Raw genomic sequence first — 18050 nt, 5'->3', positions numbered from 1 at the left:
ATCTTTCTGATGTTAGTTCCCATAGATGACACCTGTCCTGAACGCTTAAGATATCTAAAGTGGTTGGAAAGCTGCTTTAATTGGACAGTTGGAATTCCCTTATATGTGAGAATAAGTAATTGGTGCAAAGCTAGCTATGCTATATCTATACCATTACCTCTTTGCTTCTATCCCATGGGTACGTTGCCCTGTCATTTGAGTATCTGTTCTCGCTGCTCAGCCTTCAGGCAGCTCTCAGGTGGGGAGAGATGGAAGGGGAGCAAAAGGTTGTCTGTGTCCTCACCGCTGGAGAGCTGCAAAGATAGCTCAGACCTCATTTGTGTGGACCTGCATGCTTCAGGAACTCTCAAGCTGCTTTCCAAGGCTCTCAGAATTGCAGTAGAGTACTGTATTCACTTTAGCTATCTGTACTGTCAGTCACCAGATAATTCAGTATAAAACTCTGTACAGTTTTATAATGCACAGAAGAATACTACATGGAAAAAGTGCTGTGCTAATGTTTAAAGAGTGGTGAGTTACTGAGTTGCTCTGCTTCCATATAGTATTTAAGCCATACGTGAGGTTGTATCTTTCTTTGGTTTAAAAATCTTACAATGGAAAACTCCCCCCTCCCTCTTTTTTTAAAGGTGATGGGGAAGACAGCCGACCAGGGATGAGAGGTGGCCATCAGATGGTTATAGATGTTCAGACAGGTGAGTAGTTGCTAAATTTCTTAACTAACTTAATTATTTAATCAAATAATTTTCAGATAAATATGCAAACGTGTTTTTCTTCAGAGACTCTCTTAACTTCAGGTTTTGAGGAAAAAATTGCACTTTCTAATAGTTGGATTAAATACTCTGTTTTCTTTCTGGAACTATACTCCAACTGCCTTTCCCATCCCCCTTCTTCCCTATTAGTTCTCTGTTACGCCTTAGTCGTTGTCTTGTCTTAACTAAGAAAGCAAGAACGATTGTTTTCAATTTTTTGTCCCTCCTACCCTCTTTGAGCAGGAGCTTAAACAAGAGAAGAGAAATTAGGGATGATAATTTCCCTTATCTGCTACATACTATGCTCTTTGGAATAGTGCTCAAGCAATAGATCTGATGTGTTGAAACATTCCTTGTATTTTGGTTGGAGTGGCTTCTAATTTCCACAGTGTGCAAGAAACTCCTATTAAATATAATTTGTTAGACATTTTTTACAAAAATGTTTCCTGTAGCAGTTTAAAGCATGGTTCAGCCTCTGTTTCAAAGAGCCCGCAGAGAAAAGAAAGGGGGGGGGGGTATAAGTAACAGTTCCGCTGATTGTTGTTCTCCATAATTTTCTGTGTCTGTCTTGCTTTTATTTAATCAGATTTCTGTGGTATGTCATTCCTTACTAAAATAAGGAATGCATCTGCCTGCATCTATGCTAAGTAAATGACTTGTATGAGTAAAAGGATTGTTCTTAGGAAAGGAGAAACAAGATCAGGGTGTGAGTAGCAGAGAGGAATATAGGGTGGCATTGAGGGACTTGGCAAAAAATTACCGTGGCCGTATCTGTTGTGGTCATATGGACGGGGACTGAAGCATGTGACAGGATGGTACCTTCAGGAGTAATTTGCTAAGTCATAGTGAACAAGCAAAAATGCAGCAGTAGCTGCAGCCTTTGGCTTTTACTCAGAATGTAGTTACTGCTCTAGAGGAAGCACTTGAGTTATTTTGTATATGAAAGCAAACTTTTTTCGTTGAAGAGGTTTGAGATTCATTAGCATAAAATGCTGCTGGAGGATTGCTGGTGTTTGCCTACAAAAGAAGCTGTGAACGCTCCCTAGTGGCCTCGGTGAATAAGTAGTGACTGTTTCACAAGTGCGCTGAAGAAACATGAGGCTTGTCAACTTGGAAATGATAGTCCTTTAGACCTCCTGAAAATGATATATTCATGGTAATGTGAGTCTTCGTTGCCATTCCTGTTGGTTTTCTTAAGTCCTAGTAAGCTTATTATCTCTGCCTTTGACTTAAGTTTTCACTCTCCTTTAACAAGGCAGTGAAAAGCATCGGTATCTTTTTTTACCTGCACAAAACTGACTGGGGAGCACCTACGGAGGTAGAGTCCCAGTGTGGGAGAACTGGATCTCCTTCTGTCATGTCATAGTCCTTTCTTGCTGCAGCTCTATCCAGTGGTGGTGGGATACCTTCAGAAAGTTTCTTTGTGGGATATTTGGGAAGTTGCCCTTAGTTTTGCTTCCAGGCCCACTGAGGCTTGTAAAAGGCTAAATGTTTTTGAGATTACCAGTTTTGCCAGTTAATTTGGCTCATGAGCAGGCCGGGGGAAGTTCTTGGTGCTGTTATTCTTAAAAGCAGCTGTTGCTGATTGCTTGAGTTTTCCTTTTGAACATAGGTAGTGTTTAATGAGACTGTGGGAATTTAGCCAGTTATGTCAGGATGTGTTTTACAAACTGGAGCTGTAAAGCTCCCTGGCTAACCTTGAGCAAATCTAGTGTTAATGGAAAAAGGAGCAGCGGCGTCCTCTTTCCTTCAAAGACATCCTCCCTTCCTTATCCACACACTTGTTGAGTTGTTTTTTTCAGAAGCCTTTGGCAGCTGAAGAAAAATAAGCTGACTTTGCACTCCTTCTTGGAGGGGTGAGGTCCTTTTCAAAAATGAGTATTTTCTTCAACTTTAATCTATTAGAAATGAAGTGAAACACCAAAATCATACATATAAGGAGGTTCTGAAGTTTCCTATCACATAGAATAGGTGTTGGAAGCAAATTTTAATCTCTGATATCCAGACCTGCTGTAGCTATAACTGGACTATAAATGGTTCTGCTTTTTGATTAACCTCAAGGAAATATTAACCAGTTATTATTGACTACAAAAATATAAGTTTATTTTTAATAAGTTCTGTAATAGTACTGAGCCTACTGGATGCACATGTGTTAATGTTAAGATAGAGGATACGGGTTGGTAAGCAGTTGAGCTAGATCTCAACTTACTGATAGTGCGTTGAGTCACTGAGACTCTGTTTATGCTCGAAGTTTCAGGTAGAGTATAGTTTAACTTGGTCTAAACTGCCTTTTAGCATGTTTTATCTTCCAATTAGGGTAGGCTGAAAGTAACTGAAAGAGCAATTCTGGCATCTCTGCTGACAACCAGTAACTTGTGCTGTAGCTCATTTCCATCTGATGTTCATGCTCCTAATACCTGCTGCTGCTGTCTTAGAATAAGTGTTCTTTGTGCTTTGAAAACTGCTTTAAGCAGTTTGAAATGAAAGTGTAGGCATTTTGGGATATGGAACTGAGAATGCAGCCTGGTATCTTCCTGTATTTAAAAAAAAAAAAAAAAAATTGGGAGTTACTGATTCTCACAATGTCTTCCATGCTTTTAATCATATTAACAGGCTGGCATGACTCTGGGTGGCAGAATTGGGAAGTTGCTTTTGGTATGCATTGTGCAGAAACATTTACTAAGAGGCATTCCCGGTTATAGTTGGAAACCACTGTTATGTACTTTAAAGCTTTAGACTGTAAGTGAAAACAGAAGGCTTATGTTATTTCTGCTTTTTCCTGCAAAGTGCATGTCTTGTGTAGTTCTCCATGTGGGAGGCTGGAGAGTTTTCTGCACTTTTCTACAAGGAAGGAGAAGTATTTGGGTAGTCACAACTCAGGTGCATAGATTAAAACAAACGTATCCCCAAAACACCAAAAGTGAAAACAACCCCAAAACTACACAAGAACATACTGTGTTAAGTGCGCTGAATGTCAGTCGTGAAAAGCTATACTGCTATTTATGTAGGCCCTGGTGAAATATTCAAGCAGTAAAACGCAGGCTTGTATATAGTGCTGTGTTCCCAGATGCATTAAGCTCTAATGCAGTTTTGGACGAGGATTGTAGGCATCTAGCACTGGTACCTTGATTAACATAACTTTAATTATTCTGGAAGAAAGTGGGAATGGGTAAGTGGATTGCCAAATTCAAGTTTTAAGGAATAACATTGGTACTTTAGAGGAATACGTGTACTGTGTTTTGGAGATTTGGTTTATAATTCCATAGTTAAGGTGGAATTATCTCCTCTGCTCTTATAGGGCAGACACAATTTTATGTGAATGACAGTGTAGTCCATAAAGCCATAGAATTTATTTTGTTAACAGAATTATAGACTGTATAGAAATAGTTCTATTAAAAAAAAGAATCTTTTGTGATATATCCTGTTTGTTTAAACGTTCATCTTTTATTTAATTTAGATAAAGCCTTCTGAAGTTTTCTGATGAGCCTGTTTTAGAAATAATAGCTAAGCAACCAGGATGATTTTTTTTTGTCTGCATTTCTCTTCTCTTTGGCAAGTGAAACATTTATTGAAGGAAAATATTAGTGAAATGGTCTTTGTTGATGTGTTACCTCTATTTACTCACTGAAGTGAAACTACTCTGTAATTTTGGTTGTATGTTATTTGCTTTTCCTTTCATGGGAAGGAGCTCTGCTTACTTCATTCTATTAGATAAGCGAGAACAAATCTGTTGGTTGGGAACAGTGGGAGATTCAGAGCGGTGGGCACAGCGTACCCATAGCATATGTGGGCAACACAGTGGAAATCATGAGGCTGGTTCAAAAGCAGCATGGAAAGATGAAGTGAGAGCAGCAGACATGAAGGATGCTGTTTTGCCTGAGGAAAACATGGCTATCCATAAGATATTTAAAGACAGGACTTGTGTACAAGATGAAGAGATCTCTAAAACAAAACACAGATGGCTTCTAAGCTCCGAAACACAAACAGCTGCTGAATCCTTGAGGTTACTCAGCTTCGCGGTGCTTTCACATTTGAGAGGAAGACTGTATGCCTACCCAGAACAGCCCTAGCCTGAAAAACCTTACATCCAGCCACCATCTACAGTGACCTGTGATTCAGAAACTGAGTGGTGTGGTACTTCAAGAAAATTTAAGGTCTGGCTTTATAGTTGTCCTCTAAGTGCTCCTTACAAAGTGGACAATGCTGCTTGCAGGTAACTAAATCTATTGTTACTACATAGGGAAGTGACGTCCTTTCGTAGAAGGCTTTTGAGACATCTTATGCCTAAATTTTTTACTTCTGAGACAAGCCCTTCTTAGTTCTAGGGACACTGATTCTCAAATACACCCTCAGCAAGTTTGGGCTGGTAGCAAATTGGGAGGGCAGTGGTTGATGAACTAGAGACTAGGGCTGTGAGTCAGAGGGACCCTGACGGGCTGCAGGGAGGGCGTTGTGAGGTTCAGCCGAGACGAATGCAGAGTCCTGAACTTGGGACGTCACAGCTGTGTGCAATACTATAGGCCGGGGACTGACTGCATGGAAAGAAGGTTGGCAAGGTGGTAGACAGCTGAACGTGCATCAGCAATGTGTCCTTGTGGCAATGAAGGCCAATGTCCTGTTAGGCTGTATTAGCAGAAGTACAGCCAGCAGGTGAAGGGGAGTGATGATGTCCCTCTGTTTGGTACTTGTGAGGCCGCATCTGGAGTACTGTGCGCAGTTTGGGCTCTCTGGTACAAGGATGGTGACAATCTGAAAGGGAACCCAGTGAAGGGCCGCCAAGGTGGTTGGGGGCTGGAGCACATGATGTATGAAGAGACGCTTAGGGAGCTGGTTTTGTTCAGCTTGCAGAAGAAAAGGCTCATGGGAGGATCGTAGAGCTGTCTTCAGCTAGCTGGTGGGAGAGCATGGAGAAGATAGAGCCAGACTCATTTTGGGAGGGTGTACAGGGATAGGATGAAGGGCAGCGGACACATTGCAGCAAGGAAAATTCCAGTTTTATATTGGGGGGGGGGGGGGGGGGAATTAATGAAAGATGATCAGTCATTGGAGCAGGGGTCCAGACAGTCTGAAATACCCGTGTTTGAAGATACTCAAAGTGTAACTGCGTACTTCCCTGTGCAACCTGGTCTGTTGCTGAAGTTAGCCCTACTGTAAGGGGTTGGGGAGACGAGTGATGGACCAGATGACTTGCAGAGGTGTTTTAGGTCCATAATTCTTCCATATTCTGTGGAGAACTGTTCTAGCAGAGACATGAAAGTACCATTTGACCGAAGTGTTTAGTTAATATGTCACCAGGATTGGAATGTATTCGTTGTGCCTATTACAAGGTAAAACCAGGGATGCTCAGGCATACCAAGCATCTTTCTTCAGCCTGGCTTTAGCAATTTGACACGTAACATCCTGATCGGATGAGGAAGACCCGCTGTACCAGTATCCCACCAAGGATTTCACCACACAAAGGAGATGGAGTTAACAGAAGTTAGAAAAACTGACTTGGAGAACATATGTGAACCTAGACTGAAACTACGCTGGGATTTTTGGTATTTAACAGGGATTGGAGAAGTCTGCTTTGCATACTCTTCTGAAAAATAGAACTTAAGGAGAGGTTGACAGGAAATACGTTAGTTTTGGGGGACGTACGTTCTTTAATAATTTGAGGAGTGCTCTGGCACCTTCTAGTCTTCCAGAGAGTAAGGGAAGAAAAGAATTCAGACGTTATAGAAACATTTTTGACTGAGCAAGCAGTTTTGAATTAAATATGTTCTGTGAATATTTCTAAGTGTTAAATTTGTATTCAAAAATAAATTTAGAGGAGATAATGTTAAGATGCTGGAGGAGACATTTGACTTCCTAAATGTAGCTGCTAAAAGCTTTGGGTAAATATAACCGCTTTCATGTTTTTCTTGTTGGCTTGCAGGTAGGTTTGAAAATTCTGCTCTGTCCCTAAAGCAAAGTAGAGGCTTGCTTTAATAAAGCAGCATCAATATTGCTGCGTTACATATTGCTCGGATACAAAGGAAGAATTCTTCCCTCTGCCAGAGCAAGATGCCCAGCTTGAATCTTGAGTTCCGTAGTGCTACTAAAGTAGAAGTAGTTATATTGATGTGAGACTGCTGTGCTCCCCTCAAGCTTCCCCACTCCTGCTGCCTGGAAGTTTTTGGTTTCTTCCCTCTGTCTGCCCTTATCTTTGAGCATTTGCTGATACGTTGTTTAGGCTGCAATGCCTGGGAGTGCTGGGCATGCGTCCTGGGTCTGTCCTGGTTGGATCTCTGCGTGCAGGGTGGAAAAATAACCCTCCCCACAAAATCTGAATTGGCAAATAGAGCAGAAGGTGTGATACTGGTTGGGGAACAGAGTGAAGTTTGACTTCTTAAAAACAAACAAAAACCACAAACAACCCCCCCCCCCCCCCAAACCACCAAACAACTAATTTTTCCTTATACCATGGGAGAACAATTGCAAACTTCAGAAGAACTATGAAAAATTATTTTCTTGACATGACCAGCAACAAATGCGTTTATGCATTAAGAAATGTTCCTTTAAAAATACAGAGACTTCCTATAAAAATATGTATGTAGTTCTGTAATAAGTCATAAGACTGAAAAATGATAGCCATTCTGAGTCTAGATAGTGATGGAGCCTTTCTTTTATCCGAGCTACAGTTTTACATCAAGGTGAATAAGTTTGGCACACTGTTCACGTATACTTGTGTTATCACAGTTGCTCTCGGACTCTGGGGATGCTCACAGTTTGCATGAGCTGGATGATTGTACCCCTCTTTCAGTGCTTACATGCCATTTAATTCTGTCAGCTTGATTTAGGTAACTTTCAAAATCTGAGTTTTCATCAGATTCATTCAGGTTTGCTATTAAATTTCATCTGAGACAACAAAGCCTTTCCAGGCAGGCATGACGTTTTGGCAAGGCCCCAATAGGATACTTAGCTGGTGCCAAATCTTTTATTTTTCTCGGCTATCAATGAAGCTGTTGTGGTAATGTGGGTTTTGTGAGCTGTGAGAATTTATGTGCACAAAGGGACCTGCTCTTTGCAGGGAACACTGGGAGCCCTGAGTCCAGGAGGAAGGGTAATTAAAGTTAATGAACCAGGGTAACCTTTCCATGGTGATGACCACTATCCTGATGGTAGGTAAGGGTCAGGGACTATTCCCATTTTATAATCGCGCTTCTAACTCTGCTCTTTAATTGGTGTTGGATTAAAAATTGGCCATTACCTGCATAATAGAACTGGTTTGTGGATTTTAAAGGAGTTTTTCAAAGCTCTGCAAGTCTTCAGTGGCTTGTTCTTCTTGGACTTGGCTTTGTGTTGTGTTTTAATGCAGTCTAAAAACGAAGTATTTTTAGCATTTGAGACCAGATAGTGATGTTTCTATAATGGGAGCAGCTTAGTTATCTCTCCATGTCAGAACAGAGACTTCTTCCTTAAATGCTTCCCATGTTCAGAGGCTTCATCTTGTTTTATCAGCAAGTCTGAGAAGCCTTTGAACTTGCTGCGCACGGAGCGGTTGTGGGTTTAAGGTAACAGGCTCTAAAGATGGGCCTGAAACACTGACTTATATCTGTAACTCTTCTACTTACTTGCTTTTGCGGCATCAGGTAAGCTACTTTATGCAAGGCGTTTCCCTTGAAGAGGATTTAATCGCTGAAGTAAATTTTCCTTTGTAAGGGATGGACTAAACAGAAAACCTTTGTTGCTGCTGTCTCAGAAGTCTTTCTAATCTATAGGTCTTGCACCAAATGTGGGGTACAAGCTGAGATGTCATTGATAGACTAAAAGGCGCAGTATCCAAAATGTTAAATATTGTTCATTTTTCTGTCTTGAATTTTAATCAGAAGGCTGTGGATTTGATTGCCTCTTATGTAAATGTAGAAATAGAAAATGACTCCTTGAGAATTGGCTGTCTGTCAAGCCTAAAAACTTCCATTACAAAACCAAACCACATTTATTTGTCTTGGTGACTGGTTCCATTCAAAGAGGAGTGGTGCTTTAAGTAAGAATGGGTTTCAATTGCTCTTCTGATAGTCTGTCTGTTTGTCACAGGTGTTTTGTAGGTATCAGCCTGTTTAAAGGCATTCTCTTTTTAAAATAAAATTAACATGTTCTTCCTTTTTTTAATAGAAACTGTTTATTTGTTTGGTGGCTGGGACGGAACTCAGGATCTGGCTGACTTCTGGGCATACAGTGTGAAAGAAAACCAGTGGACCTGTATATCCAGGGATACCGAGAAAGAGGTGAGTTCTGCAAACGTCCGTATTGTTAATAATACATGAATTGCTGCACAGAAAAATGCCAGGCTTCTGAAGTGCTGGTATTGACGTATAGTGTGTAGTGAGAGCCACAAAATTCAGACCTTCAAGTTCTGAAGACTTTTGAAATGCTTACGTTGGGAAAATGTGAGATGGATGTGAGTTTGTAGTGTTAAGATTACTGGAGGGGAAAGGTTGTTTCTCAAGAGCGGACTGATCGGCCAAAAATCAGTTCCGTGAGTAGAACATGAGTTAAATAATTTGATAGGACTGAACAACCAGACTTGCTAATAAACATTTCAGAGCTGATGCTGGTGTTTGAGCTTCAGAAACAAATTGTTTATTTTTTTAGCTTCTGTCAAAAAATGAGTAGAAATGGACAACTAACAGACAGGAATCTAGAGGACGGGGGTAACTGCCAGAGGCCACACAATCCCGAGAGCTTTTGTGGTATTCATTTGAGCCATTTTCCTTGGCTTGTTTTGCTCAGTATTTGACGTATGAAACATCTGAAATGAGTGTAGCTTGGGTTATAGGAGGTAACAAAAAAAAGTCCAAGACCTTTGGCTTGTGTAATTCATTTTACTGTGTACTGTGAAATGTTAAAGTTCCATGTGGTTATTGTGTTTTGAGTTCGTTGCTTGTTTGTCAGAGCATAACTTCAAGAAAGTCATGCAGCCTCTTCCTGAAGGTATGAAAAGTTTGAGATTCCACCACTTTTTGACAAATTCAGGAGTTGATTTCCTCAAGTATTTGGAAAAAAGTATGAAAACATCTTATTTCCCATTTGTATTTTTCCAGTTTCTTGTCATAGCTTATTTTGTGAGCTTCCATACCAGATTAAATGACACTTTAATATTCCCATATTTTCCTGGCAAAGGTGTTTAGAGGTGGTAATCAAGTAGGACAAATAGCCCGAGCTGAAAAAAATCTCACAGTAAGGCACTTCCCGTAGCCTTCAAATCTCTGTGCGTGTCATGCACTTACTGTTTCTAACATCCGTTGCAAAATGGGCAATAACAAAACTGAACGTGATATTCCGGTTTCTATCATAATAGAGCTGTATAAAGGTAAAATTGTCCTTACATTTTATATCCTTGTAAGCTGTTTTTTAACTCTTACTGTAAGGGGTTTTTTTTTGTTTTTTTCACTCTTAGTCCTTTCATCACTGCTCATGGCTACTCATATGTTTGCTGATACGATGCTGAAGCCGGATTTAGTCTTCCAGGGTCCAGTCCTGTAGGCTGGGCTTGTGTTGCTTCTGTTTTGTCTTGAACCATGGGTTTTACTATTTTTCTCACTGTTTACCCAACAGGTAACCTCCTTAAGATAAGGAGGGGTTCGTGTGACATAATACCAAGGGGAAATTTGGACTCATCTCTTTTATCAACTATATGGTAAAGATAAAAGGCTAGACCTTCCTTTCCTTTGTCTCCCTTTATAAGGAGGTTGGGAAAGCAAAGAAGAGCTATAGAAAAAAAGGCAGAACAATTTTTAATTGCCTCTTCTTTCACTTTTCTTCTTGCTCTGTAGCCGCTTAGTGTGTACATTTGTCTAGCTCAGGATGCAGTGAAATAGGGCCTTCCTGTCAAAAAGGAGTTACCGTGTTTTCTTCCTGCACAAACCAGTGTGGGTCATTCTGGTGTTTAAGGGATTAATTTCCTTTCCTGCTGGGATCCTGCCTCATCCAGTTGAGCTTCTGTAGAGCTTGGGAGGCCTGGCTGGGATGCAAGGCATCAGCAGTGCCAGGAGCAGCGTATGTTTTCTGTTCAAGTTCCTCATGCCTGACTCTAGCAGGGTAACGTTGGGATGGGAGAAGGAAGGGATACACAAAGGACGGCTGCGTAGGAGAGGCAGTAGAAGAGATGAGTTGATACAATAAAGTGGCTATAAAGGGATTTTGGAGGAAAAAAAACCTACAGGGTGCGATGGAAGGTCAGGAAATTCAAATGGAAGATGGGAAGGGCCTTGGGCTGAGAGGAAGCAAGATAGGGGAATTTAAAAAAAAAAAAAAAATGGAGAATGAGTTGAATGCATAGGGAATTTTGAAGAAGAGACGTCCTTAACAGAGAAGTGCGAAGAAGTGTGTGTGGCTTTAGCAATGGAGTTCTAGAATGACTCTGCGTGGATATAGTCTGCAGTGGAGTTCAGAAGAAGGCTTGCCAAGGGTTTTGGTGACTTACTGAGGTACAGTGAACTGGCAGCTGCTGTACTTGCAAACCAGCAGTGTGGTTTTTTTTTTTCTAAAGAGAGCTGGATAAAACCTGATTTAGAAATGAAAAGGTCAATCTCAAATGTTGAGAAGTGAATTAAAAAACAAAGACTCCAGATGTTTCTCTAATAGGGACATCAACTGTTCATAAACAATTTGTGAAAAGGAAATGTCTGTTGATATGGAATTTTAAAAAATATTCAGAGTAGATTCCAGTAGAACTTAGTCCTGCTTTTGTGTTGTATTGTACTTGTTCTGCTTCTAGCTCTTTTGTTCTAATTAATCAGTGACAGTGGCTAAATTAGCCACTCAATAATTAAGCTTGGACAGGAGCGGAATATGGTAGAAGTTGCATCTTATCCAGTGTTATCATAGGGGTAACATACAGTAGCGCTTTTGGGATAAAGGTACTGGTAGCTTCTGTTGCAATGCGTTATGAAAAGGTCGTGTGACCTTTTAGTAAACTCTGTTGCTGCTCTCTTTCAAAATTTGCCAGCGAGCTGGAGAAATGTCTCTCTGTCACCTGAAGTTGCATTTGTGATTTTTAAGTTAGACTTCCAAAGTTAATTTTCCATAGCCCTTTTTACATCAGGAAAAAGTGCTCACAGCACTGCTGGAGTAGCTGATCACTTACAGTCTTAAAAAGGGGGGGTATAGAGGACCTGCTTGCAGTGTTGGGCTGAACCTCCAGCGTACGTACTACAGCTGCTGATGGACAAACAGACCTGAATTAGAACTTCCCCACCATCCCTTTAGTGTATGGATCCGGCAAGGCTCCTGCAGTCCTTGTCAAATCGTCCTCCTCCAAGCCTGCATCCTTCCAAGGAGATGCACCATGGAGCAGCTCATGACCTCTCAACTGTACCCACAATTTCTGTCCTTCTGTCTCCCCTCTGGAGTACGCAACAGCTCTGCGAATCAGTTGGCGTGAGGCACAGCCAAGACATGTGAAGTCTAAGAGCCTTTAAGGGTTTTTACCCTGAACCAAGTGGAATGTTCTGACAAATGGTGTTGTCTTCAGGGTTTATTAATGGTTGTAGATCAGTAGATCTTTTCAGGATTTGGGAATAAATAGTTTTGAAAAAACAAACCTTGTCATTCCTTGGGCATTTTGATCCTAGGCCAGTGTCAACTAATAGAGAAACTTAATGTGTATGTTTTGGTGTCTAATATTTCTAGTTTCCAAGCAGCAGCTTTCTCTTTTGAAGGCTAATTTAGTGAAATTCGGTACAGGAGGACAGTTTAAGTGAACTGTAGGAAAGAATTTGCTTGGTGTAAATTGATAGTTAGGTGGATTTTTAAATAGGATCAAAATGCTGAAGGGTGTTGATGCCTCTGGAGATTTGATAAATGAGAATAAAGAATTGTAATAGTTGGCATACTTTGTATGTCACTAGTATTCCTGTACCTTGTTTCAGTATTTCCTAGAGATGTGAGAAGAGATACAGGATCTCCCTTCAAACAGTGTTACTGCATGAATTGGTAGCTTCTGTAGTGCATATTTGTAAATGTGGTATGCTGACTCATCCTCATTCTGCCTTTTTTAGAGGAGAATTCTGCTCACACATCAGCTCTGTGAAGGATGTGGAAATTGTGTAAATGGGTTAGGTTTATGTGACACTGTGTTTCTCAAACTTTTTAAGCATTTCTTGCCAAAGGTAGAAGTGAAGGTCTTGTCATGGGTTAACTGGTTGAGAGGATAAATCGTTTCTCGCAGTGAAGGAAAGTGTAGGTCAACAAGTGCGTACTGTTCAGTAGGTTCAAAATGATCTAGAAAATCGGTGTATTGTAAGGTGACAGTTTGCTGCTAACACCAAGTGCTTTTCCAGGTTACTGAAAGTAAAAGCTGACAAGTGTAGAAAGATCTCATAATAGCGAGAGCCAGGGTGAATTTCATCTGCTATTGTACTTCCAGTTAAATTTTCTACGGTGTCTGCATGCATTTCTTTACGTTTGTTGACATGGATGAATTTACCCAAAGCTTCCAAAGTCATATTACCACACAAGCATTTTATGCATTTATAAGCGTTTGTGACACCTATGACTGATTTTTTTTTTTTGGGTGTGATGCAGAAATATGTAAGCTTATGTCTGTAAAGCTTTTACCCTATGCTGTTTTAAGTGTAGGAACTGTACTAGTTTCAAATATTGACTCCTTCCCACAGATGGTGATACAGTTTGGAAGACGGTTTAAGTAACTTGAGGGTTTTTTGTTTCAAATACTGTGATGTTTATGGACTTGAGATCTAATATACTGAATCTGCCATGTCGTACTTCTGAGTAGTTCCAGTTGTACAGATGCTCAGTTGTACGAGATGCCTGGTGCCACAAAAGCACATAGGGAGAAAGCAACTGTCCCCAAAAGCTTGCAATAGAAACTTGGATACTGCAGATACACCTCTGAGCCAACTTCCTAAATAGTGTAAATGCCTACAAAAGTAGGGACAAAGAAGGCAGATGCTGAAGTGAACCAAATGAAAAGTATTCTAGGCTGATCCTAAATATCGCATGCTAATGTTTTATTTTCCTCCCTGCTTAGTAGCATAATGGTTTTTAAGTGTTCTAGCCAGTATTCTTTCTCCAAAATGTTAGAGACTTTCAGATATGCCTGACTAACTTCTCCAGTGATTTCCACATAGGCAGCCTAAAACAAAAAGACCCTGTGGAGGGAGGAGTACCTCGGGGTTTGGTTTTTTTTTTAAATTTTTTTGAAAAGATTTTCAGCTTTTAAAGGCAACTTCTTACTTGCTTATGCTATCTTGTGTGCCTAAGGAGCTCTGTTCTCTTAACCCTTGTTTATTTGTCTTTTTTAACTTTGACTTTTTTTTAAAGAAAAGATCATTCATATTTTAAAACAGCTCTGGGTCTTAAGTTATTCAGTTCCATCACTAGGTGCCTGTAGTTCTTGCTTCCAGCATGAAAAAAGGGCAGAAAACCAGCCAAATGTCAGTTATTCCTAACACCAGATGTTTCAATGTGTGGAGGTCCCTTTCGTCCACACATTGGTATTGAAGTCAGTCTCATAGAGAAGGGAGTACTTAAATAAATGCATTATGCACGGTGTTCTGAAGGCTGCAAAACTTTGGCAGTCCTGGAGCTTGTGTGTGCCAGTCTTCAGATTATACATGGATTTCCAAACCATCATAAAGCCTTCAGCTGCAAAAGGTGCAGTTTGTGAACTACTCTTATGCCTTGAGGTAATGCATCATGCGTAGTTGATTTGTGGCGTTTATGTTCCGATTAAAAATCACCATTTCAGCTCTAGCTTATGATGAATTTACTGCTCTGATCTCTGATCTGGAATGCAGCTTTATTTTACTTGCAGGACTTTATTAAGAAGTTATTGCATCATCCAGTTCCCTGTAAATTGCAGATGAGGCAGTATAGAGACATGCTAGGGTGGCTGTGAGTGCATCTCGGGGAAGATGACACATTATTCAACTGCGTAAAGTATTACAGAATTTTCAGGTAGGGATTTAGTGAAGCGATAGATACTGGTATAAGGAACACTGATTTATATCCTTTTGGGTTTTAAAGACACAGAAATACACACCTGTAAGACAAGAGCCAGCTGGAATCCCTGGAACCCTGCATTTTGCACTGAATGGATGGGGAAAAAGGATTTTAAAGAAACAAGAGAGTATGTGGGGGTAGAAGGTGGGAGGAAAGCTTATTCTCTTGCCAGCAAGGTGAAAGTAGCTTCACACACCAGTCAACTTTGCCTCGGGAGTAGAGTAGTTTCTTTTTGCAGCTAGACTGTGAAAGACTTCTGTTACATTAACACTCCTCGAGCTGTACAAATACAGAAATCCCTAAAGAAATATCAGTTATCCCACTGTGGTAACATAGGGGAAGCATTCTCAAGTAGTATCATAGACAAATCCTTAGCTAAATTGTCTAGATAATTATATGCTTGAAAATGTAGTAAGTTTTTGTGGACCTTGCTGCTAATAATGTATTTCTGCCACCGGGTTTTGGAGGTAATTGGGACTTAAGCTTTCTGGACTGTCTTGAGAGCATATACTGGCAGAATGGATAGTGCATTGGTATGTTGAGTTCTCAGACCTGAAAGAGCTTAGTATGTTTAATAGGACTTAATCCATGAGTTTTCCAGGGCGTGTATGTGATGGAGATTTTATTGATACTGGGATTCAGGAACTGTTGGGTTCTAGTCCTTGCATTGCCCCATGCGTACTTTTGTTTTCAGTGCTCTGTCTTTAAAAGCTCCTCCACATGTGCTTGCTGCCATGCATTACGCTTACTCTTCTTAATATATGGAAGAGAAGGGTTTACATGGTGCTTCACAGACCTCCAGTGAAAATACTTGCACTGTTTCTTGGCTGATTTTCCTCTGTGTAGATTGTTGCAAAATTGAAGATGCCTTGTTTCTGAAACTATGACACAGCAGAGACTAGCTGTGTGCTGCACTTCCAGTGGTAATTGATGCGGTTCCTGCAGCTGGATAACTAAATTATGTTCTGAGAATAGCTGAAAGGTGATATAAACAAAAATTTCAGAAGCTACATCTTTCCTCATCTGTCACTGAGTTCAAAAGAAGGCATGGCAGTCTTCACAGTTCTGTTTTTTTCAATGCCAAAAATGTTCTGTTCTGATACATAATTTTCTCTTGCCATGTTGCTGTAATAGCTAACAGAGGAAGCCTGCGTTAAACTGTACTTAGTATCTGTACCCCTGAGATGGCAGTCTCATAGCTGTGGGTTAGCCGGAGGGGAAAAATTATACAGGTACTTTTTTGACTTTCTAACACCTCTGGGTGCAAACTACTCCTTTATCATCTGTTTAAGACTGTCTTCGCTTTCTCAGAAACATCTAAGAGCCCGTGGCTGTCAAAGTATTTGGACTTACAATTTCATGTTTATCTATCACCAGCTTTTCAAGGACAATTAATTAAAAAAAAAAACCACCTTCAAAAATTCTAGCCTTGCTGCATCCTCATCTTTGTGGCTAAACAGTCCATAAATGACTAATTAAATTTTTTCAGCCTGCTAGCCTGTTGGTCTGCAACTGTGACTGTAGCTAAGCCGAATAGTTTGCATCTATGGAAAAATCTCTCTTGGCTGGATCTTCACTAGCCATTGTTACTGGTAATGAGAGGACAGCGTGAACTTATGTTGCATGCAAAAATGACCTCATTCAACATCCTGCAATTGTTAATGGGGTTAGTTAAATTCGGCACACGAGGGATGTTGTCCTGAGGGCCCATCTCTCGGAGCTGGTGAAAGCTCTGGTTCTGTGGTAGGTCGTCTGTTATATTTCATCAGTGTTACTGAAAGCAAAGCTGAGCAGTTGATGTGTACCAAAGCAACAATTTAATTGTTAAAAATTAAGAAGCTACGGTTTTATTCACATTTCATCAGTGTGGTAGTGCTCGGTTTGCAGGTAAATTGTGCCCTTTGTTAGAAATAGCACAGTATTGATGTCCTTTTGCTTCAAGGTTGTCTTGTACTTGGGTATTATTTCAGTGCTTCTGTTGTTTGCATTTGTAGGCTGAATCACCTAGGCTGGATGACTAATTTTTGACTGTAGACTAAAGTGTAGACAAGACCTTCATCTGCGTTCCTACAACCTGCGTCACATAAATGAAAGAATTATTTCACGCTGTTTGCATGCTTGAAGCTTTTTTCCGCTTTCCACTATTCCATTTGCTTGCCTAGAAATTCTCTTGATCATAGGATGCCGTGGTTTACTGCAACATGAGGTCCACTGTGTTATGCGTTGCTGGAAGGCCTTGATGATACTTTGGTGTGAGAGCAAGCCAGGTGAGAGCATGTAGCTCAGAAATGACCCAGGAATGTGACTCCCTGCACTGGCAGTAATGCAGGCATCGGTTGCCAAAGTTGTTTCTGCACTGTAGGTAAACTCATGCAACGCAGTTGTCAAAAGCAGAATATTGATGCTTTGGAAAGTTCACGACCTAATTCACAGGGCACGCTTTATTTCTTCAGAGGTGTGTTGATCAGGGTCACCAGAAGCTGATAGATCATGTGCTAGTTCATTCCTTTATGAAAATACTCTGGAATTAGTTGTTTCTGCAAACAGGCCTGCTGGGAGACTAATTTTTAACAGGTAATCTCATGGGAATAGAACATTAAGCATCTACTTGTTTTCATAGCAACGTTCATGTGCTACACTGAGTCTGTGCTCATCTGTGCTGTGATGAACCTGCACTGATCCCTTACGGATGGAGCAAACGGTCTGAGTAAAGTCTGATGTAGGACTGGAAGGGATGGGTCCCTCATGGGTCATCAAATCCAGTCCACTGCTATCATAAGGATCATGTCGTATGATCCCTGAGCTTAATCGTTTGGCTTATAAGCTCAGTGAACCGTCTTTCAAAAATAGAACACCGGGCCATTTATTCTTTACGTCTAGTCTAAGCAGGGAAAGTCTTTTTAGGGAAGGCTCAGCTTGAGGCCATGGAGTATCAACAGTGAGAAATTGGGACTATCCCAAATGTGTGCATGCTTTTAGGAAGGGAAAAAAGCTTCATCCTGTTTAATTTTTTTGTTTTCCCACCTTAAACAGATGAATCAAAACTGTGTGCTAAAAGCTGCCTCTGACTCTAATCTGCTCCATCATGTCTGAGTCAGATGCCCAGAAAGGACTTTGCAACTAAATCTATTTAGTTGCATTGCTATAGGAGGGTACTTCTACGCAGATTAGCCCTAGCTCAAATACTATGTCAACTGCCTGACCGAAGGATGTCTTCCTTGTCTTAGCTGTGGCTAGACTTAGTAGTAGTCAATTATTTGCAAATACTTGTCAGAAACTTTTTGCTATCCGAACCTAATAAGTGTCGTAAGA

The 18050-nt window shown here is 40.6% G+C and overlaps 1 protein-coding gene across 1 annotated transcript in view; it reads left to right on the top strand.

The window, feature by feature from the left end:
• MKLN1 (muskelin 1) overlaps window positions 1-18050 on the top strand; it is a 107107-nt gene that overhangs the window by 43015 nt on the left and 46042 nt on the right. Inside the window, exons 8-9 of the mRNA XM_076347428.1 lie at window positions 627-692; window positions 8886-8998. Of these exons, the coding sequence (XP_076203543.1) occupies window positions 627-692; window positions 8886-8998 (179 nt within the window). The remainder of the gene's footprint in view (window positions 1-626; window positions 693-8885; window positions 8999-18050) is intronic.

Source organism: Aptenodytes patagonicus, chromosome 1 (genome assembly GCF_965638725.1).
Source record: "Aptenodytes patagonicus chromosome 1, bAptPat1.pri.cur, whole genome shotgun sequence".
Taxonomy (NCBI): Eukaryota; Metazoa; Chordata; class Aves; order Sphenisciformes; family Spheniscidae; genus Aptenodytes; species Aptenodytes patagonicus.
This window is presented reverse-complemented; position numbering and strand designations above follow the sequence as displayed.